Below are 22,811 nucleotides of genomic sequence, written 5' to 3'. Positions count from 1 at the left end.
TAATTCAAGTTGCAGTAAAACCTTTATTCCATCTAGGAGTAGATGCTCCTATATATCTAACTTTAAGAGATACAAGACTCAAAAGATATAAAACCTCTCTTTTATCTATGATTCAAACAAATGTATGTAATGGACCAATTTACTTTAACTGTGCTCCAAATTTTTCAGTAGACTTAACAGATCCACATGTTCTGAATTCAGTCATATTAGATATTCATTTACAAGGTGATGAATTTGAAAAACATACTAAGAATTTTGCTATAATCTATAAAATGTATTATAGACCATTGTCCTCTCAACTAAATCCAAAATTTATCATGACTCCAACTTTAAAAGATGAAACAACATTATTGCAAGTTGATGCAGATAGGCCTACTATTTATACTCCCAAAAGATTAAAATGGAACGAAATAAGTATACCTAATGAATTTATAATTCAAAATCCACAAGCACCAAGAAACATAGAGCAAACAAATGTAGAAGATATTATAGAAGAACCTGATGGAAAAGTTTTGTTAAGATTTTCTTCATTTAGAGAAAGATCTTCAACTTCAAGTCATTCATGGATTCCGGCTAGAAGATCTAGTTATGAATCAAGTGATACAACTTTTATTCCAGAAAGTTCCTCAACATTTAAATTTAAAACTCCTGTTCTAGAAGTAATTAATCAAAATAAATCAGAATATTCCCCAACACATTCTCAAATGCGAGGTGAAATAAATGTAATAAGTAAAAAATATAAAATAAATCATAAATATTTACAAGAAGATTTTGATGATGAAGAAAATACAGAAAAAAGAATTTGATTTTTTCAATTGTCGCCAGAGTGTAAAGAAAAATTAATATTAGAATGGAAAAAAGAATTAGAAAATAGAAAATTTGATTTTCCCTTCTTTACTTGGTTATCATTTTACATTTCAAAAACAGGAATAATTGATATATATAATACACCACAGATAAATGTTCAAACTAGTTTATATAAAAAATGAAAATTAAAAGACGATCAAATAGTAACCTTAATTCATCCTCCATTACAAGAAGTAAAAATTAATTTAGGACAAGGAGAAGTTATTGCATCCCCTTTCAAAAAAGGACGCGAAGCAGAAGCAAGTAGTACTAGCAATAATGTGAATCTAGATGATATTAAAAAATTATACCAACAAAATAATTACACAAATCAAATTCTGCATACTATATCACAACATATAGAAGTAATAAGTACTAAAATAGACAGTATTCAGAAACCAGTTACAAAATTTCCTAATGATGTTTCAGCACCACATTTTCAACCTAGAAGCTTAACAAGAGATAGAGAGCAAGAATTAATTCAAAGCGTTAATACTCAAAGAATAAATAATACAGATAATATATTAAATAGAATATCTCAAACATTGCAAAGTCTAACAACAGAAGCTCAGACTCAAACTCCTAGAATAAATACATTAGATAATATAATAAACGAAGAAATATCATCAGAAGAATCAAGCTACTCGAAAAATAATGAAGATATAATTTTACCTATAGAAGAGCAATTTAAAGAAGAAGATAACAATCAAATAAATAAAATAAGAAGAAAAAGACCTTTTAAAAATAATAAAAAAGATTGGCAAATAGTAAGCACTAGAAATTATTATCCAAGACCTAGTCCCCCAGATATCCAATATGAAGAAAGATCAAAATTTCATACCACAAAATATGATGGAGATTCAATTTATGAATGAAATATAAACGGAAGAGCAGAATATGAAGTATTAAACACTTTACAAGAAATGGGAATGGCAAGACTAGCTTATAAGTTAAAAAATATTCAAGAAAGAAATATTGCAACATTACTAGTATCAGGATTTACCGGACAATTAAAAAATTGGTAGGATAATGCTTTAACATTTCAAGATAAATTATCAATATTAGATCATACAATAGAAGTAGAAGATGATCAAGGTAATATTCAAGTACAATCAGATGCTGCAGAATTTTTAATTGTTACTATAGTAATGTATTTTGTAGGAAATCCAAAAGAAGAGTTAAATGCAAATAAAACATTTTTAACAAATTTAAGATGTCCAACTTTGTCAGATTTTAGATGGTATAAAGATATGTTTTTAACAAATGTATTAAGAAGACCAGATTGTAATGCTTCATTTTGGAAAGAAAGATTTATTACAGGATTACCAAATTTATTTTCACAAAGAATAAGGGATAATTTACAAAAAGAAATGGGAACAGATGTTATTTCATTCGAAAATATTACTTTTGGACAAGACCAATATTATTCCATATGGAATTCAAAGTACCATGAATTTTTTGCTAGAGTTTCAAAATTCATCAAGAACTTGAAAAATCACTTCCAATGTCACTAGTTCGAGAATTCAAGATCAAATGGTGGATAGGATTCAATCAAGAATTCTGTGACCAGAGAAATGTTTTAAGATTCTTGGAAACAGGAGAGAAGCTCAAATGGATAAATCCAAATCAGCAAAATACCAAAGGAGTTAACATTCCAACAACCCCACAAAAGAAAGAAAAAGAAAACTGCTCAACAACGAAAACAGTTGCAAATCATTTCCTGATGAAAAAGATGATGCAAAATCCAGAAATGCTCAAGGAATATCTGAATTATTTGCAAAATCAAGACAAAAAGGAAGAAGACAAAAAAGATGAGTCAGCCGGATCATCATCAGAATCCACTTTTGATCCTTTTGGTGGCCCATGCGCTCAAGACCCGACAGACTTTTAATAAAGTTGTCGGCCAATCTCAAAGATATCGATTTCAAGATAGGATAAGAATCTCAAAAGGACCAATTACAAGAAGATAAGGTGTCGGCAAGAAAAGTAAATAACATTCAAATGAAAGTGTCGGCATGAAAGTGTCGGCATGAAAATGCAAATGAAATTCACAGAAAGAAGTCTCTATAAATAGGATTCAATATCAAAGGAAAGGGCATCGAGTCTTTTAGCCAATTTAAGAATTTCTCTCTGTAAACCTTCCTCTTCCAGTTTTTATATTTCTTTGTACGCCCTTTAATTCAAGAAGTTCAATAGAAGTTCGAAGTTTGATCTCATCCAAAAGCCTCTGAAATTTAAAGCTTCCATTGCTAATATCACTCTGATTAATTGTAAGTCTGATTTCTCTAAACTTTATATGCATTCATATATGCTTTCATATGCCTGGGTAGGTTCTGGTATCAGAGCCAGACCATAGATATTGCTAATTTTGAATTATTTCCTATATTAAATTTCTAATTTATGCTTTTAAGTTATATATTTCATTTACGATTTTATCCTATCATTGGTAAGATTTTGAAGTTTTGTAAGTCGGTTGGTAAGTCCAGGATAGGATGTTCCACGCATAAGCTCGATTGTTCCTGATAAGATAAAAGACTAAATAAAATATTAACCATGGCTGCATTTCGTAGACAATTTAGGATAGGACCTAATTCAAAACAAGTAAATACAGTACAAAGTCATGAATATCATATGCCTGTAAACAATTCAGATTGGACTATTCCAGAAGAAAAAATAGAACATATTTATAGAATAGACCCATTAGATTTCAAAACAGCATTATCAGTTAAAACTCATGAGGAAACGATTTCTATTCAAGAAGAATATCAAACAATTCCGTTATTAAATCATAATACAATTCAGAAATATCTTAGTAAAGGATATAGATATATTCATATAGGTTTAATTCAAGTTGCAGTAAAACCTTTATTCCATCTAGGAGTAGATGCTCCTATATATCTAGCTTTAAGAGATACAAGCATTACTGGATAAAGGATTAATAACACCTTCAAAATCACCTTGGAGTTGTGCTGCGTTTTATGTCATGAATCAAGCGGAGAAAGAAAGAGGAGTTCCAAGATTAGTTATTAATTATAAACCATTAAATAAAGTTTTGCAATGGATTAGGTATCCAATTCCAAATAAAAAGAATTTATTAAATAGATTACATAATGCAAAAATATTTTCAAAATTTGATATGAAGTCAGGATATTGGCAGATATTAATAGCCTATGAAGACAGATATAAAACAGCATTTACAACACCCTTTGGACACTATGAATGGAAGGTAATGCCATTTGGATTAAAAAATGCACCTTCAGAATTTCAAAATATAATGAATGATATATTTAATCCTTATAGTTCATTTAGCATAGTTTATATAGATGATGTATTAATCTTTTCAGAATCATTAGAACAACATTTTAAACATTTAAATATATTTCTAAAGGTAGTTAAGAAAAATGGGTTACTTGTTTCAGCATAAAAAATGAAACTATTCCAAACTAAAGTAAGATTTTTAGGATATGATATAAATGAAGGAACAATAAAACCAATAAATAGAGATTTAGAATTTGCAAGTAAATTTCCAGATGAAATAAAAGAGAAAAATCAATTACAAAGATTTTTAGGATGTTTAAATTACATTGCAGATTTCTTTCCTAAATTAAGACAAGAATGTGCTATATTGTTTGATAGATTAAAGAAAAACCCTAAACCATGGACTGAAGAACATACTCAAAAAATTAAATATCTTAAAGAGAAAATTGAATCATTACCATGTTTATGTCTTCCTCATCCTAAAGCCTTTATGATAGTCGAAACAGATGCATCAGAATTAGGATATGGAGGAATTCTAAAACAAAAAATAGATGATCTAAAAGAAGAATTAGTTAGATTCCATTCAGAAACTTGGTCCGGTCCACAAAAGAATTATTTCACTATCAAAAAGGAAATTTTATCTATAGTACTATGTATATCAAAATTTCAAGATGATTTATATAATAAAAATTTTTTATTTAGAATAGATTGTAAATCAGCAAAAGAAGTTTTACAAAAAGATGTTCAAAATATTGTTTCAAAACAAATATTTGCTAGATGGCAAGCAATTCTATCTGTATTTGATTTCGAAATAGAATTTATTAAAGGAGAAAATAATTCTCTCCCTGACTTCTTGACTAGAGAATTTTTACAGGGAAATGGAACGTGAAACCCACAAAGAATATATTCGCAGGCGGAGAAAAGAAAGGGACGATCCTATTCTTCAAAGAAAAGATAAAAACATTTCCCATAGATATCATACTTACTATATTAAAAATTCACAAGGACAAATTCAGCCTATTCCTCATCATCAGATTCAAAATCATTCCCCAGTTTATATTCGACCAAGTTTTTGGTCTGTTCAGACTCCAAAAGAAAAAGCCTTTCTTCTCACAAGACAAATTAATTCCAATATTATCTTTAAAGATGTCCTCAAAAAAGCCGGTCATCCTCAAGAAGAGATTCAATATTATGACCAACAAATTAAACAGCTTCGAGAGAAACTCAACAACTTTATTTTTTGACTTTGAATTTTGCAGGATCATGGATTCAAAAGCAGGAAGACCTAAGACTCCTCAAGACTATGAGATGAGTCTTACTCCTGTAACTCAAAATCGATTCCAATTATTGCAAGATTTTCCAGCATTGACTTATAGTCAAGCTGCTCGTACCCCAATTTCTTCTCAAATAAGACCCATTCAACAGATTCCAAGAACCTCAGAAAAAGTCAAAGAAAATTCATATTTTACTAAACCATTCACTCAACATATTACTTTGACTAGATTCCAAGAAGTTCCTCTTTATAACACTCTTAATTCCTTTACTCAAAGAATCTTTCCTTCAAAATGTTTTTGGCAACCAGACGATCCGTCTAAAAATCTGGATTATTATGAATTGATCTTTCCAGATACTCAATCTGTGGAAATTTTTCCTATTCCTGATCAAAAGAACCCTGAAATTGTTAGTCATTCAAAATGCATTATAAAGAAAGTTTGTTCTCCCAATGAATGGACTTCTCTTTATTCAAAGAAATCTTTCTCAGTCAGATTCATTCCAGATGGATTTACTTATCAAGATTATAAAATGGCATGGTATCGTGCTTTTTTGTATAGACCATTCAATCATTCATGGTTTTTTACATTCAAAGAAAGTTGTTTCAAAGTTTTTACATTCATGGCTTCATGCCGGTACTCAAAGGAACAACACTTGTTATTTTGGTTTTATGCTTGCTTTTAGGGACAAATTTGAGTATCTCTTGGGAGATACCATCTTCGAAGAACATATTTTTAGCATATTTTACACCGGAATAAATGAATTAGGAGTATAATCTCTGAATGAGTTATAATTTAATCTTGTACCATGTCATGATATCAATAAATACTAGTTGGACTTGCTTCTCTTAGTGAGCTTTGCTATCCTTCTTATCTTGAGAAAGATAGAATGTGCAAGCTTCCTAAGGTTGGAGCTCTTCAGTAATATGACAATGTAATTTTGCTTTTGGTTATGATTGTAGTTTTTACATGAAGTTTGTGCATCTCTTGCAATACATGATGAATAGCTTTAAAGCTGCAGTTAAAGCAGATTAGCAAGCCAGAATGGAGAAGCTGTGGCTTTGCACAGTAATTTTTTAGTTGTATGTTTCTGCAGTTTGCGGCTATAAATCTATATGCCATTCCACACTGTCTGGGCATGTTGCTCAATAACTAGTATATACATCCTTAATATTGTAAAGATGAGAATGAGTGGAATTGGATTGTCAATTGAATTCCAATTTAGATGCTCAATTATTTTGACTGGGCCACTTATTTTGACCGGATTTGGTTATTTGGTAATTTAAAGCAGTTGCTGTGGTTATTTGGTTATCAATTGATTTCATCATCTAATTTGATCTCTGGTTGGCTGCTGAGACTGTTGCGGTATTATTGTGGATTTGTTGAATTTTTTGGGGCATCTTCATCTTTTGGTTAGATAATGGACTGGTTATCTTGTAAGTTTTAACAATTCCAGTGGCTTTTGCCGTGAACTTGACAAACATCCTAGCAATTCCACTCTCTCCTCTAACCTTCCATTGTTGTCACTCTGTCTCCCCACTCCGATCTCCCAATTGTCCACAAATTGCTTCTCTTCCATTGTATACTCCTTTTCTACACAGACCAAGCATGGAGGTAAATTTACCTGTGGTGTCATCATCTTCATCTTTCACAGCTCTAGTGTTAATCTGGGACAACAATAGAGCGTAGAGAGCCGATGGTTAAAAGACAAAAAATTCCCTCAGCTCATCAACAATTATCTAGCAATTCCTGCCTCTTCTATTTAATCGCACCACCCTTCGTTCACTTTCACAGACACATGGGCATGCATCTTGGCGAGACTACCCAGATTCATTACTTCCTCTCCGGTATTTTACAAAATTTTGTTCTTACCCTAAGTTTTGTCATATTTGTTTCTTTCAAATTTTCGTTTCTTTGTTTTCTAGATTGTGAGCACTTTGTAGCTGGTGTTTGTGCTCAAAGATTCTCTTTTTTTTCATTGAATTTTTAAAATTTGAGTTTAATCTTTGATTGATTTCTATTTGGGGAATTGATTTTATATGGCTTTTTAAGTGGTACGTATCACTTTTTTTTTTAATTAATTTTGTATTTGAATTCAGTTTTTCTATTTATCTATAGCAATTCTGTTTTTGTGTGGTTGATAGAGGATATAGGTGGTATATTAGTTTCTACCTTTGAGAGCAATTATTTGAATGTTAGGCAAATGAGGTATGTTCATGGGAAGGAAAATAAAACCTCTTGACTTATTTTGCTGAAGAAAACTTTTTGTCCTCAAATGAGCAATTATTGTTCCTGCTCCATTCTTTGTCTCCAGCAGTTGTTAAGTATGAAGATATCAAGTGTATTAAAGTGTTCCTTTGTCCCAGAAGACTCTGAGAGTAGTGGCAGTGGTGAATAAATCAGGTTTATATCATTTATTTCTTGATTAATTATTATAATTGTTGTTTTGCTTAATCGACAAATTTCGTCAGTTAAATGATTAAGATAAAATCCGTTTGGGTATTTGGTATCGCAATGATAGGATGAAGGGAAATTTTTTCTGCTCAAGTTTGGTTAGTTCTCTCAATAGTACACAACTTTTCATTGGCTTCAATACAGAACAGGCTATGAGACGTCCCGTAGCTGGGCTATTTTCCCTCTTTTTACAGTTGTTGAGAAAAAGAATTGCTAAACAAGTGAATGATAAATCAGCTTGTTTTCTATGTTTGCTTGATCCTGTGGAAGGTTTTTATTTTTTGAGGGTGAAGCTATATAAGTGCTATAGAATGTTTACTCCACTCCTTGCATGTGAGTACCCATTGTTATGCACCAGAACGAGATTCAAAGGGACTTGATCTAGCTTTTAACTTAACATGATGAGTTATGGCTTTGATAGCCTGATTGTTGCTTCTTTGATATAATGCTTCTGGTTATTAAATGAACTGCAGCTTAAATTCTAGATGAGTAACCATCATCTAAGGAATGCTGCATGTGCATTTTTTTAAGTAGTGGTGCTGAAGATGGGTGTTTTTATCGAGTATATATGACTTACTGTCGACCATTCGGAGTATTTAGCTTTAACCCTGGGAGGTTGAATCTAGAGACATATCAATTATTTGATATTTTTCATATGTGTTTCCCGATGCTGTTGAAGTTCATATATTACGTAGGAGCAGGGAGCTCTTCTCTTTCTATGATGAAGTTTTAAAATGGTGGCATGGTGCTGTTGGCATTTACCTATGGCAAATCTAGATCGGAATGATATTTAGAATTTCCTGTGAGCTATGTATGTGCTGTGAACACGTTGCATTCACAAGATTATGTCTCAATTGAATTGAATGTGAGTTATTCATTGCATTCATAAGGTTATGTATCAGTGAAATATGCATGAAGACAGTCCTGTCTTGGTAACACGAGAGAGAAGGAATGCGGTGGTGGGAAGATGGAAAGGCTAAGGTGTGTAGTCTACATAATGGCAACCTAGAGGAGGATAGTTTAAATGGCAGTCCATACAAATAGAAGTGCAAATGCTGCGGGTATATTTGACACCAAGAATGTTGTGAGCTTGAGAATTTGCTTAAATTGGATGATAAGAGAGTTCCTTGGCTTCTTGTACTTTATGCAAGTATTTTATTTACTTGCATCGACATAATTTTATCATCATTCTGATCATATTTGCTAAATTGTTGGTTAGGAAATGAAAGTCCAAAACCTAAACTGCAATACTGAGATGAACAAATTTGAATACCTGAATGTTAGGCTTTGTAAGTTCAGAGCCAAAGCAGCAATGGTCTATATTTCCCAACTAAATTTCAGCATTTGATTTTCTAATTTTGCTAATTAGTCTTGTATGGATGTGAGTTTTTTGTCCTTATCAAATACTTGTGCTACATTCTCAACGTAGGTCCTATTTACTAGCAAGAGAATAGGTAACAAAAAGCACTAGATGAGCAACTCCTTTTTCCAAATTTTCATAATGTAAATCTCTCTCTTTTTGTGCTTAGCAGTGGCGTGCCTTTTCTAGCAGCAATGACCACCCTGCTTGGCTTCACCTTTTGTGGCATTCATTGAAAATTGCTTGCTTGTTTTTCAGCCCGTGGTATGGTTGACGAAGTATTCACACTGTAATATAATAGACTTTATTGAAACTTTCTTCTCACTTCAGGAATTCATACTGTTTGTTGATTATAATCAATATTTTTACATTCTTCCAATTAGCTCCTAGAACAGTGCGGCAGATAATTAACTTTACAGATATATACATAGGTCTAGATTAACCATTTCCTGCACTCAAATCTGGGAAAAGCCACGCGAATGTGTGGCAACAGATAAACTAGTACATATGTATGTATGGATATTCATGTATATACATATATGCAACTATACATATATGTATATATGGCTATATACACCTCCCTGTATATACGTAAATGCATACATACACATATATACATGTTTGTGTGTGTACACATTTTGGATTGAAAAAAAGTTTGCAACTAATTGTCTTCTCTATTCTTTTGAATACTAGAACACCATATTTGCATCTTGGTATTTCAGTTAGTTTTTTTTGCCACATCACTGAGGAATCTCTATACTGGTTGTGCCTTTGTTCTTCCTCTCAATGGCTGCACCTGTTGCTCCTGCTTCTGGGTTTCTTCTCAATTTTGCCAAGATTCTTGGTCGTCCTTCTCCGCTGCACAGTGTGCACCTGACTTACCTGTCATTACATCCAATTGTTGTTAAGTTTGGGTGGCTATATAACTTTTAGTTACTCTCAATCTTTACCATTTGGAACTAGCTTCTCAAAAAAAATTGTTTTAACCAGAGCTACTGGGTATCACCCTCTCCTTCAATAATAGAGAGAAACTGGACATGTTGTTCAAGGTGAAGTTTTTATTCAATGGTAATTTTGCAGTATTGTAGATTGGATTTCAGTTTTTTTTTTCTTCCTATGCTCAGAAGAAGACAACGATATTTAATCCTCCCTTTTTCATTGGTTACTTTTATAATGTAGAATCCCCCAGGCAAATGTACATTTATACAGTAATTATTAGAAGATTTCGCCTTTTCTTTTTAGGAAGAAATAGATACGTCATTTTCCTTCAATTCTTGGACATTGGACCGTTTTGATGAGAATGGGATTAGATGGTTGTTGATTCTAAAAGATTGATGATGGGTGCTTGAAGGTCTTCAAAATCCTAAGGTGAATTCTTGCATTGAGTATTTTGAGGTTCTAATCGTTGAAGGTTGCACCTTATAGTGATAACAATTTTTTTCTCTTCTTTCAATTTCTTTTTAGTGATTATCATTGTTTTCTTCTTTCAATTTTTTTAGTGGTAATCATGTTTTATTTTCTTCTTTCAATTTTTTTTTTGGATGGCAAACTCAAGTTTCTAGTCATTTAATTTAATTGGAAAAATATGAGCAATGTCTTTGAATTTCTATTTGGATGAGTTCAGTTGTGTGCCTGCATAGGTGTGTGCTTGTGTTTATCCTCCTACTCCACAGGTTCAAAAGATATTGTAGGAATGTTCTGCATTCTGCATAATGTGGTACCAGTCGATAACAATATGGTCCTTGTAATGTTCCATCATGTTTAACTGTGCTTCATGGTATGCATTCAACTTTTACAGTAATATCTTGGTTGTGAATATGAAGGTTAATGTGTCAGCCTTGTATTGGCCGTGACAAAGGTGAGGCAACATGACCTCCTTTGGCCTTCTGAGTTTCATAAGAGTACTTGTTTTCTTATTCTACTGCATGAGATTGCACTCCTGATTGAAATTCTGTTTCTTCTTCTGCAGATATGATGAAACCTAAGTAGGGGGAATATGGAAGGCAGACCTGGATATCTGCTGTTGGTGATGTTTTAGAGCCCTCTAAGCTAATATAAACTGAGCTTGTTGTGCAACTTTAGTGATGAAAATTGTTTAAACACGTATGCTATGCATGGGTTACTTTTGTTTGTAGTGTTATGATTGACTGGATACTTATTTTTCTCTTGTAGTGTTACGGTTGGCTGGATACATTTATCTTGATGAATTCATAGTGATGCTAAACGCAGGGTTCCATGCCTATGGTTTAGTGTTTAGAACTAGAATGGCTTTATGCTTTTCTCTTGATAATGAAATTGTTTAATTGCAATATAAGGAAGTATGCCATGTGTGAGAATTAATCTTTAAGATTTGCTGTTATAAGTTGCCTTTGCAATTTCTTGTAATGGGACATTCATAAATTGGCTTGGTAATTTAAACTCTCAATTTAACAAGCAAGCCTCCCTCCTCATTTAAAAGAAAAATAAAAATCGCTGCTACTTATTACTTATTAGGGCAAAAGACACAGGCCTCCATTTAACTTCTAACCGTTCTTGGTGGATTAAAATCCGTTTCCGTTTCCGGCCAGAGCTCCCATCCTTACAATCCAAAACATCCCCGAAATCCAAATGTGGATTGGCAAAGCAAAAATCAGGTAAATGTCTGCACAACTTTCTCTAAGCTATTAAATTTCTGCGGAGCGTCAACAAGTAAACTAAACTCAGAACAAGTTTTCATTTGTTTAGTTCAAGTAATCAAGAGTTCAAGATTACACGATCGGTGTACAGAGATGCAAAGTCTCATTCATATTATATTTACAGCAAGCAAATATGTGATGGAAGACATCGGTCACGCTTTAAACCTACTAAAATTAGAGTTCCGGACATCAAATGAAAACTTGTTATAAGTTTAGTTTACTTGTTAAATCTTGTTTTCACGCCTATTTTTCTCGCTACCAGTATCATTTACTGCCATCCAAATGTTGTTCCCAGATTTACAGAGGTGAGAAGACGGTTTTCAACCGTCGAGTCCCAATCCACCCCCATTTCTGTGGCTGACCCGACCCCAACCGTGACCTCCACACCGATCCCGATCCCTACCCAATTCCCGGTCCCGACCCCTACGTCCGGGACCGGGACCCCGACCCCGACCCCTACCCAATCCCGGTCCGGGACCGGGACCGGGACCCCGACCCCTGCAACCCAAACCCCAACCTCAGCCCCAGGCGAGACTGACATTAACCTTGGCGATTTAGCTTTATCATCGGTCGTCACGGGATCAATCGCCACAGGTCTCGTGTTATTGCAAAAGAAATTGGAGCAGATGCTGGATAGGGAGGCCCGTGCCACGGCAGTTAAAGCGTTGGAAGTTGCCAATTTGAGCGCCAAGCAAATGGAAATGCAGCTTGAGGTTACAAAGTTGCAGGAAAAGATCAACAACTGCAACCAAAGATTTAACGATATATGGGGTTTTACTCTTCATAGCCGCTGTATTCGCCGTCGGCGCCTTCGTGAACACCAGACGGGGACCAAATGAGGTACGTTTACAAATTATTGTCTGGCATTTCGTTGTTTAGATTTTCTCCCCCCAAAATGGGTTATAGAGGAGATTTACAAGGATCCTGCTCTTGCTTACATGGATTAATGGATAAGGAGAAATTTTGAAATGACAATGTAATTTTGCTTTTGGTTATGATTGTAGTTTTTACATGAAGTTTGTGCATCTCTTGCAATACATGTTGAATAGCTTTAAAGCTGCAGTTAAAGCAGATTAGCAAGCCAGAATGGAGAAGCTGTGGCTTTGCACAGTAATTTTTTAGTTGTATGTTTCTGCAGTTTGCGGTTATAAATCTATATGCCATTCCACACTGTCTAGGCATGATGCTCAATAACTAGTATATATATCCTTAATATTGTAAAGATGAGAATGAGTGGAATTGGATTGTCAATTGAATTCCAATTTAGATGCTCAATTATTTTGACTGGGCCACTTATTTTGACCGGATTTGGTTATTTGGTAATTTAAAGCAGTTGCTGTGGTTATTTGGTTATCAATTGATTTCATCATCTAATTTGATCTCTGGTTGGCTGCTGAGACTGTTGCGGTATTATTGTGGATTTGTTGAATTTTTTGGGGCATCTTCATCTTTTGGTTAGATAATGGACTGGTTATCTTGTAAGTTTTAACAATTCCAGTGGCTTTTGCCGTGAACTTGACAAACATCCTAGCAATTCCATTCTCTCCTCTAACCTTCCATTGTTGTCACTCTGTCTCCCCACTCCGATCTCCCAATTGTCCACAAATTGCTTCTCTTCCATTGTATACTCCTTTTCTGCACAGACCAAGCATGGAGGTAAATTTACCTGTTGTGTCATCATCTTCATCTTTCACAGCTCTAGTGTTAATCTGGGACAACAATAGAGCGTAGAGAGCCGATGGTTAAAAGACAAAAAATTCCCTCAGCTCATCAACAATTATCTAGCAATTCCTGCCTCTTCTATTCAATCGCACCACCCTTCGTTCACTTTCACAGACACATGGGCATGCATCTTGGCGAGACTACCCAGATTCATTACTTCCTCTCTTGTATTTTACAAAATTTTGTTCTTACCCTAAGTTTTGTCTTATTTGTTTCTTTCAAATTTTCATTTCTTTGTTTTCTAGATTGTGAGCACTTTTGTAGCTGGTGTTTGTGCTCAAAGATTCTCTTTTTTTTCATTGAATTTTTAAAATTTGAGTTTAATCTTTGATTGATTTCTATTTGGGGAATTGATTTTATATGGCTTTTTAAGTGGTACGTATCACTTTTTTTTTAATAAATTTTGTATTTGAATTCAGTTTTTCTATTTATCTATAGCAATTCTGTTTTTGTGTGGTTGATAGAGGATATAGGTGGTATATTAGTTTCTACCTTTGAGAGCAATTATTTGAATGTTAGGCAAATGAGGTATGTTCATGGGAAGGAAAATAAAACCCCTTGACTTATTTTGCTGAAGAAAACTTTTTGTCCTCAAATGAGCAATTATTGTTCCTGCTCCATTCTTTGTCTCCAGCAGTTGTTAAGTATGAAGATATCAAGTGTATTAAAGTGTTCCTTTGTCCCAGAAGACTCTGAGAGTAGTGGCAGTGGTGAATAAATCAGGTTTATATCATTTATTTCTTGATTAATTATTATAATTGTTGTTTTGCTTAATCTACAAATTTCGTCAGTTAAATGATTAAGATAAAATCCGTTTGGGTATTTGGTATCGCAATGATGGGATGAAGGGAAATTTTTTCTGCTCAAGTTTGGTCAGTTCTCTCAATAGTACAACTTTTCATTGGCTTCAATACAGAACAGGCTATGAGACGTCCCGTAGCTGGGCTATTTTCCCTCTTTTTACAGTTGTTGAGAAAAAGAATTGCTAAACAAGTGAATGATAAATCAGCTTGTTTTCTATGTTTGCTTGATCCTGTGGAAGGTTTTTATTTTTTGAGGGTGAAGCTATATAAGTGCTATAGAATATTTACTCCACTCCTTGCATGTGAGTACCCATTGTTATGCACCAGAATGAGATTCAAAGGGACTTGATCTAGCTTTTAACTTAACATGATGACAGTTTTTGCACATTGAAAACTACATGAGGACTTTCAAATTTGCAGTGGGATAATTCCTGCTATTGCCACTTCAGCTATTGCTAATGATAGTCCATTTTGTCAATTCTAACTGGCTCATGCTTTTTAGTCCAAACTTGAAGTCGCCATAAAACATGCTTTTGATATTACAAATCGCTTACAAGAGTTCTTACGACTAGCTCACTGATATAATTCTCACATCGACAGTGAAATTCAATAACTCTTTCTGTTGATTAAGGCAAAACTTAGTTTTTCTACAAAAAAAAAAAAAAAAAAAAAAAAAAAAAAAGCTGAATTTGGCGCATGCAAAGAGTGTTGATGAACAGAGCGGTCCAAAGTGGCAGAACATATGACACAATGCATCATGGCCCACGATCATCACAGAAGAGCCGGGTAATTGAATTCGACACTGACTGCACAATAGCCCAAAAGAATTTGGACCATTTCTCGATTTGTGCGTGTCATCCTTGCCAAGGGACCATGCTAATCTTCTCTATTTCGTTCCAATTTTATCGGATGTCTTCGAAGGGACGTCCAAAGCTGCATGAAGAGCAAATATAACCTGCTTGGCTTTTCTGATCGCAGGCGATGTGGGAACTGAGTGCAATTATATGCATTAAAAGAGTGCGACTGCCATCAAAGCTGGCTCGAAAAACTGAACACCTGAATTCCAAATACTTGTGCGCTTGCCTATTGTCCATTCTTGAAACTAGAACTCAACTTCATTTGGATCTGATTATTAGAATCCAGTCTACTATCGAGCTAAAATATGACAATGAATTGATATCACAATAAGATTACTCCATTGCCAGGTATACTGCTAAATAAGTCTCTCCATCTCCCCAACAATGTATAACACACAACACACAAGGAACAACAAGTACAGCAGAAAGAATGGCTGCCCCTTCGTAAATTAGTTCCAGACATCATTGCTTTCTTCTACCATTCTAATGTCTCTACCACATTCACCACTTCTCTCCCTCTTGGGAGTAACACCAACAGATTATTGCAAGAATATCCCTATTGATTTGCGGAATAACACAGTTAAACGATCTATGAGCATAAGAAATACCAGCATCAATAAACGAGAGACAGAGAGAGCTACTTCAATATTCCAAGGCAAGTACTTTTCCAACTAACAAGTAAACTGGCTATCAAACGCGACCATAAGCAATGCTCGGAATATATTCTCCCACTAACAACCACAGACTACTTCAGCAAGGGACATCAAGATTAGCAAGACAAATAGTACAATTTCTTAATCAGACTTGATCTGGCCATCCCAAATCTCCTCCCTAAGCAATGCTCAAACATAATTACAAGAGTGTTTTAAAATACTCTCTCAAAGAGCCTCCCATTGCTTTCACACTTGATTCGCTTTAATAATAGCCAACACTTCTCAGATCTCCTTGTGATGGTTTCTGGTTATCACTTCCTTGTCCCAAAAACACCAGCCGACCTACAAGACCCACATAACCAGAGTTCACCATATTATCAGTGTTTCACCATTTTTTTTTTGGGTACTAAATGAAACTTCCAAAAATTCATTGACAGAACAAGCTTTATACATGTAACTTTATAGGAATAGATCAATTGAAAAGCAAAATTGGAGTGCTCCATTTGTATCTGTTAACAGATACTGTATATCCTATTCATTAAGCAGTCATGCAAACAGTCTAGTCAGGTTTTCAAGTGACCAAATGCTTTCATATTTTGGCATCAGAAGAGATGAGACACCATAGTCTAACATACATAAAATTTCTTTCAAACATCGTTAAAAAAAAAATCACCAAGCGGCAAATAGCTGAAAAAACAGCATCAATATAAGTACAGAAATATGTAGTTTACCAACATGAAATCAGAAAATAAAACAGATTGAATTGATACTGTACCTTCAATAAACATAGTTTCTTGTTTCTGGAGACAAGCACTATAACTAACAACAGTGCAATTATGATAGTATGTGGGAACACGGTGATAAACTTACCATTTCGGCGTATTGCAATCTCTCGTATACGTCGAACTAGACCAGTTATCGGATCATTAAATATCTTAGTCTCCAGATTTCCTTCCACGTACAAGACTGATCTGTGAGGTGATGCAAACATCAATAACATTAAGGATATAACCATAACTCAAAAGAAAGTGAGCAATTGATTGATGCACTAACACGTGGGAGCAAGGGATGCTCATGGTTGTTAAGTGAAGAACAGTGCATGCTGATGAGTATAAGTGCAGGGCAAATCGTGCTCAAAGCTAACTCAGTAGAAAGAAACACAGAGAGAGAGAGAGAGAACAGAGAAAAACAGCCAATGTATATCTCCATAGGCTACAATCTTTAATAAATCAACTATGATAAGAAAGTAGACTGATTAAACATAGTAACAATGCCCAAGGACCACCAGTTTGTATCAATACAAATAGTACAACTAAAGGGGTAAGACTTACGGAGCAGGATTTGGTGTACAAACACCAACAAATTGAAAAAAAAAAAAGTGAAATTCTTGAACCGCAACATAAACCATCTAATTTGGTGGTCTGCCAAGTAATCTACAGAACTGACTCACTTTAGTATTAAATTCCCAATTATGAGATTGTCATTTCTCAGAAACCAGCAGAACGCAGGACATAATCCAAGGTTCATTAATTTGGATTCTAAGTCTCTTTTCACCACTTTCAATTGAATTAAAAGTTCATGTTAGTATACACAAGAGTTTGACATGTTATATGCAATAACTTTTAGAATTTCAACACTTAAGAGCCATAACCTTTGCAAAATGTCAATCACAGAAGCCTAAATAAATCCAAACAGGCTCACCCTGGTACTGCATGCTTCACAGTTAGCGCTCCTAACCTCTCAGGGTAAACTGCAACCCTGTGCCATTGAACTGCACACCTATCTGCAAATTCTCTAGGCTCCTCATTATCAAATGGCCTCCTATTGTTCCGAATCCCACCTGTCCCAAGTGACAGCATAGTGACTGCCTTCCCATTCCTTAACTTCTTCTGAAGAGGAGCCTGCCCCACCAGACCAATCAATACAGCCTGTTCCACATACATCATAGAGTTACGGATGCAAATCAGCTTCGTTTTGTACATGCAAAATTCCTCTTAATCCAAAGAATTCAAAAGAACATTTTATAAGCTTTTTTCAAAAAAAATTCCCTTACAAACTAAACTCCTGATCAATCTGGGGGGGGGGGGGGGGGGGGGGGGGGCGGGGGGAAACACACGCCAAATTTGAAAAGAAACAAAAAAAATTTTCAAAATTTCCCCGTATAAACAAACAAAAAATATCAGTTAGAACATAATAAAAGTTCAATCTTGCCCTGACACAAACTTTCAGTCAGATCCTAATAAAATTCTAATCTTTGACCTGCTAGTAATTTTCATTATAAACTAATAAGAATTTCATCCTGTCTAACAAAATTTTGTGCAAAGTAACCCCACCAAAAACGCACAACAATTTTTATACATTACAGAAAAAACAAGAAGACAAGATTACTGTCGACATGTAAAAACAAATTAAACTTTGAAACTATTCTAACAGTTATTACCATGACAATAAATTCCAAAAAAAAAACAAATTCAGAAATGTTCAGCAAAAATTGGACCTTGTAAATGCCAACATCCAACCCATTTTCGAGGGGACGACTCCGAATGACGCGCTGCTGCTTAGTTGAGTCTGAGGAAGAAACAGAAAATGAAGAGGGGGCCGCTGACTCAGCATCGGAATGGGCCGAATTGACAGTGGAGGGTTCGTCCGACTCTGAGGAGGCGTCCACAAAAGAAAAGCTTTTTGAGCAGAAGGAATAAGAGAAAGTCGAGGGCTTTGATCTGGGGTTTGAGAGAAGAAGTCTACGGCAAAGTGTCCTTGAGAGTGAAGACGCCATTGATGAAGAGAAAAGAAATGATCTGCTAAAATTTGGGGGAAATTGAAATGAAATCCTTATCCCTTTAACCCTTCTATTCTTAAACCCTTTTATTTTTTATCTTAATAATTTTTTTTTTTTTTACCTTACCAAAAAAAAAAGAGCGAATTGCGCGAAATGTCACTAAACTATTTCAAAGTGCCGGTTCTGGTCACTAAACTTTTTTATTAGCGCGAAATGTCACTGAACTAGTAAATCTATACCGTTTTGGTCACTCCGTATATTTGTGCCGTTAGGAGAGACGGAAATCAACTTTTTGAGGGGCAAATTTGTCTGCACAGCCTTTTCCTTGAAGCTTTTACATAATCATGAGAGACGGAAAAACGGAAGACAGCAATGCATCAAAATTTCTCAAACGTGAGGAAGCGAATTGACCAACTTAACCGATTTTTTCCACGAGGAAAGAAAAAAAATTGCAAATAAAGCATCTTTCAATAAGAACTTTTAGCTAGGCATTTCGTCGAACACCAAATGAGCATAAGAAATTTCACCGATTCTTTTGTTCAATTTGAAGTTAATCAGCCCAAGAATTGGTAAGAAACATAAAGACATTCAATCCCAAACAACACAGAAAGCATGTATACACAAAATTGCGTACAATCAACATACAAATCACAATAAGCTAATCTCGGTTTTGAGATTCTTATAGGTCTAAGCTTGAGGAGAAAACAGAATTTGTTCGGTTGAAGGGGAAAGAGGACTTACCACATCTGTTCGATTGAAGATTTGCAGACGACGATGATGGAGGATTCTGGGGAGGTGATGGCGGCTTCCTTCGAGCGGCGGCGGCTTCAGTGGCGGTGAGCGCAAAAACGAACAGCAGCGGCAAAAGAGATGCGCTGATGCTCTTTCCCCTCTTTCTCTCGTCCTTCGTCCAGACCTCTTTTCTTCATCCTCTGTTTTCCAATTCCTCCGCAGCTCCTCCTCTGCTTTTCTTGTTTTTACTTCGTTCGTTTTTCCCATTTCTTCTTAGCTGAAAAACCTCTGGCCCTCTTTCAAGTTTTCTATCCGAAGCTTTTTCCTTCCTTACTCTGTATCCGGCCACAATTTAGATTTGCAACTCTTGCGTTGCCTCACCTGAGCTGACGCTAATTTGGCACTAATTTGGGGAGTGGGAGCGTGGGAGGAAATTTTATTTGAAAATGGTGGCAGGCATCAATTTGACCTCGCCGAAGTCCACTTTATTGCTAAATCATTCATCTTCAGGAGAATCAAACACTACTGCTTTCCTTGGTGGGTCACCTTTAAATGGCTTATCTTTTCAATTAAAACCCAAAGTAATCAAGAATGTCAATTTGGTAGTTGCTTCCGGAAAAGCCATCAGCAGCACGAGTGGTAGCAGTGGCGGAAGGTTCTACTTCAATATCACTGGGTTTCCTTTCCCTCTTGGCCCTTTCCTGAATAGGCGGACAATCAGAACTGAGGTTAGTAATTTGCACCCTCGTTTTTTCAGTCCTGGCTCTTGACCTTTCTGCATCAGAGCAATAATCCTGTCTAGTTGAATTTCTGCTTTGCTGCCGTTTTTCTTGTGGGTTAGTTTCGTGAGTCCTGTGCATATACTGTCCATCGATCATCCAATGAAAGGTTAGTTTCGTGCTCTTGACCGATAAAGGGTAAGTAATGATAAATAATGTAAGGAAAGGTAAGTAATGATAAAGGGTGTTCTTTGTTACAAATGGTGAAAGAGGGAGGAGGAGGAAGAAGAAAGAAAAAGGGAAAGGAAGGAGAGTGGAGGTGGAGGTGATGGCGGTGGGTGGCAATGTAGGTGATGGATGGTTGTGGGTGAAAAAGAATGAGGGCATAAATTTTTTAACCATTGTGTAGACGAAATTACCCCTTAAAAAGTGATTTTTCGTCTCTCCTAACGGCACAAATACACGGAGTGACCAAAACGGCATAGATTTACTAGTTCAGTGACATTTCGCGCTAATAAAAAAGTTTAGTGACCAGAACCGGCACTTTGAAATAGTTTAGTGACATTTCGCGCAATTCGTTCAAAAAAAAAAAACAGAGAGAGAGAGAGAGAGAGAGAGAGAATACGAATTTGGTCCTTATTGAGTTATGATTTTGCCAAAACATATTTGTCTCTCATCTAAGTTATCTTTAACAATTTTTGCAAATGCATAAAGGATATTTAATTGAAAAAGCTGTTAATTAACATTTTAAGTGAATTAAAAATAGCAATTTAATTCCATTTTGATTGGAGAAAGGGCCAATTTTAGTCACATAAAATTTCCATTAAAATAAATTGAAGACTATATTGATAGGGGGAGGGTTGAGTGAGGTAATAAAATGACAGGAATTATAAGTAGGGATGTCTATCAGCCAGTAATCCTGAATTTGATTAAAAAAAATTCCAATTTTTAAGGACTTGATTGTTTAAGACCAATATTTGATTATCTTTCAAACTTTAGTTTGGTAAATTAGATCGAAAAATCAGTAATTCGTTAATATCTAAAATAAAAAATGTCAATAGTGAATTAAAATATTTTAATTTTTTTTCTAAAAAATTGTTGTAACAAAATAATATCCCATGAATTTTTTAATAAAATTCAATCAACTTAATTCAAACAAACATGATATGCCAAAAAAAAAGGGGTTTATAATCCTAAACCCTAGCTCATAATCTCAATTCTTAAACAACATTGAAATGAACAAGAATTCTAGATTTAATTGTCAAACTAAAGTCCAACATGCCAACTTCCATCAAAATTTGTATTCCAAATATAATTATAATTAAGTTAGCTAATTAGTAATTACAAATCAGTATTTAGTAATAGGATTAAGATTTAATCTTATATTTAGTAATAAATAAATATATAATATAATATTATAAATAATTTAATAATTCGGTTGGTAATCGGTAATTCAGTAATATATTTTTAATATCTGTTCCCAAACCATTTTACCGAATATTATATTTCAATTTTTTTGAATTCCGTTGTTCGAAAATTCTATTTAAATTAGATCGGCTGATTTTTAGATTTTTTTCTGAAATATGAACACCCGTAGTTGTAAGTAGGAGGTCTGAATTCAAGACCTCCCACTTATCCAAAAAAAATCACTATATCGACACTCCTATTATTACTTAACTTTTAAGTTAAAAATTCAAGTAAATTACTTCAAATTTATAATTCACATGTCAAAGCAAAATACGAGTATAGTATTCGAAGTAAGTTCAAAAAATTTCTTCGTGTTATACAACATTGGGAAAGGCGGTATATGTCCTCATGTGTGAAGATTCAAAACAAATGAATTGAAGTTTAAATGGATTGAAGGGATGTCAAAGCAAAATATGAGTATAGTATTCCAAGTAAATTAAAAAAAATTTCTTCATGCTACACAACATCGGGAAAGACGGGCATATGCCGTCATGATGTAAATACTCAAATCAAATGGGTTGAAGATTAAATTGATTGAAGGGATATATGTTGAATTGATAGAGTCGTTATAGAGCTAGCTACACCTTAAACTTTGTTTCTTGCTTAATCTTTCTAGCTTGTTAAACTTCAATTATTTGCTAAAGAGTTCTTTTTCTTCTCTTATTTCCTTATGCTCAAGATCGTCTTTTATTGCCATTGTCTACTTACTCTTAAAGTTATGTTATTAGCTGGAAAAACTCATAAAGAAGGTACCGGAAAGTCCATTCATATTGAGTTATATCTACCTCTCTCTTTTTTTTCTTTTTTCTTTTTTTGAGAGCAAAACTGTTCAATTTCTATTCATGGAAAGAATCAAGGCCATCTTTGCATTAGCTATGTACTCTTACTGATCCTGTCTTGTCCATACATACTTCACTATCTATCAAAACATACTACCGGGATTCCCCACTCTGCAATCAATCTCCAGTTGTCATGGGTTTTTGGTACCTGTCTCCACGAAGCACCAACATGCCTGATAGTGTTAATAATTTGAGCAACTATTATTTCTCACAGAGGATGCCGTTTCTTGCTGGAAAATCACTCGATTTCTCGCTTTCCAGATTGTTGGAATATGCAACTTTTCCTACATATTTTGCTAGATTATGTTTAATATCAAAATAATTTAGTTATTAGAAAAATAAGGATATTTGTTAACCAAAGATCATATTGGTTTGT

The 22,811-nt window shown here is 34.5% G+C and overlaps 1 protein-coding gene, 2 long non-coding RNA genes and 1 other non-coding gene across 4 annotated transcripts; 2 read left to right on the top strand and 2 right to left on the bottom strand.

The window, feature by feature from the left end:
• Nucleotides 1-6,807: 6,807 nt before the first annotated feature.
• On the top strand, nt 6,808-11,429 carry LOC140005693 (uncharacterized). Its single transcript, XR_011813264.1, has 2 exons — nt 6,808-7,222; nt 11,159-11,429. It is a non-coding gene; the product is annotated as an uncharacterized lncRNA (long non-coding RNA).
• Nucleotides 11,430-15,211: 3,782 nt separating this feature from the next.
• Nucleotides 15,212-15,314, bottom strand: LOC113743072 (U6 spliceosomal RNA). Its single transcript, XR_003460962.1, has one exon. It is a non-coding gene; the product is annotated as a U6 spliceosomal RNA (small nuclear RNA).
• A 524-nt stretch (nt 15,315-15,838) lies between these two features.
• LOC113741442 (single-stranded DNA-binding protein, mitochondrial) lies at nt 15,839-18,744 on the bottom strand. Its single transcript, XM_027268973.2, has 4 exons — nt 18,397-18,744; nt 17,601-17,827; nt 16,770-16,870; nt 15,839-16,241 (listed from the first exon to the last, which is right to left on the bottom strand). Exons 1-4 carry the CDS (start codon nt 18,673-18,675, stop codon nt 16,162-16,164), a joined length of 687 nt encoding a protein of 228 aa, XP_027124774.1. The 5' UTR covers nt 18,676-18,744; the 3' UTR covers nt 15,839-16,161.
• A 293-nt stretch (nt 18,745-19,037) lies between these two features.
• Nucleotides 19,038-20,355, top strand: LOC140005974 (uncharacterized). Its single transcript, XR_011813518.1, has 2 exons — nt 19,038-19,247; nt 19,364-20,355. It is a non-coding gene; the product is annotated as an uncharacterized lncRNA (long non-coding RNA).
• The last annotated feature ends 2,456 nt before the right edge of the window (nt 20,356-22,811 follow it).

This window comes from Coffea arabica, chromosome 4e, assembly GCF_036785885.1.
Source record: "Coffea arabica cultivar ET-39 chromosome 4e, Coffea Arabica ET-39 HiFi, whole genome shotgun sequence".
NCBI classification, from domain to species: domain Eukaryota; kingdom Viridiplantae; phylum Streptophyta; class Magnoliopsida; order Gentianales; family Rubiaceae; genus Coffea; species Coffea arabica.
The sequence above is the reverse complement of the archived record's forward strand: the minus strand, read 5'-3'. Positions and strand labels throughout refer to the sequence as shown.

What these genes read in the sequence shown, in the direction of transcription:
- LOC113741442 (XM_027268973.2), bottom strand. Translation starts at nt 18,675, where the DNA reads ATGGCGTCTTCACTCTCAAGGACACTTTGCCGTAGACTTCTTCTCTCA. An exon ending in TGGATGTTGGCATTTACAAG is followed by an intron (nt 17,828 to 18,396) that starts GTCCAATTTTTG and finishes TATGTGGAACAG; the next exon opens with GCTGTATTGATTGGTCTGGT. An exon ending in GATTGCAATACGCCGAAATG is followed by an intron (nt 16,242 to 16,769) that starts GTAAGTTTATCA and finishes TGGGTCTTGTAG; the next exon opens with GTCGGCTGGTGTTTTTGGGA.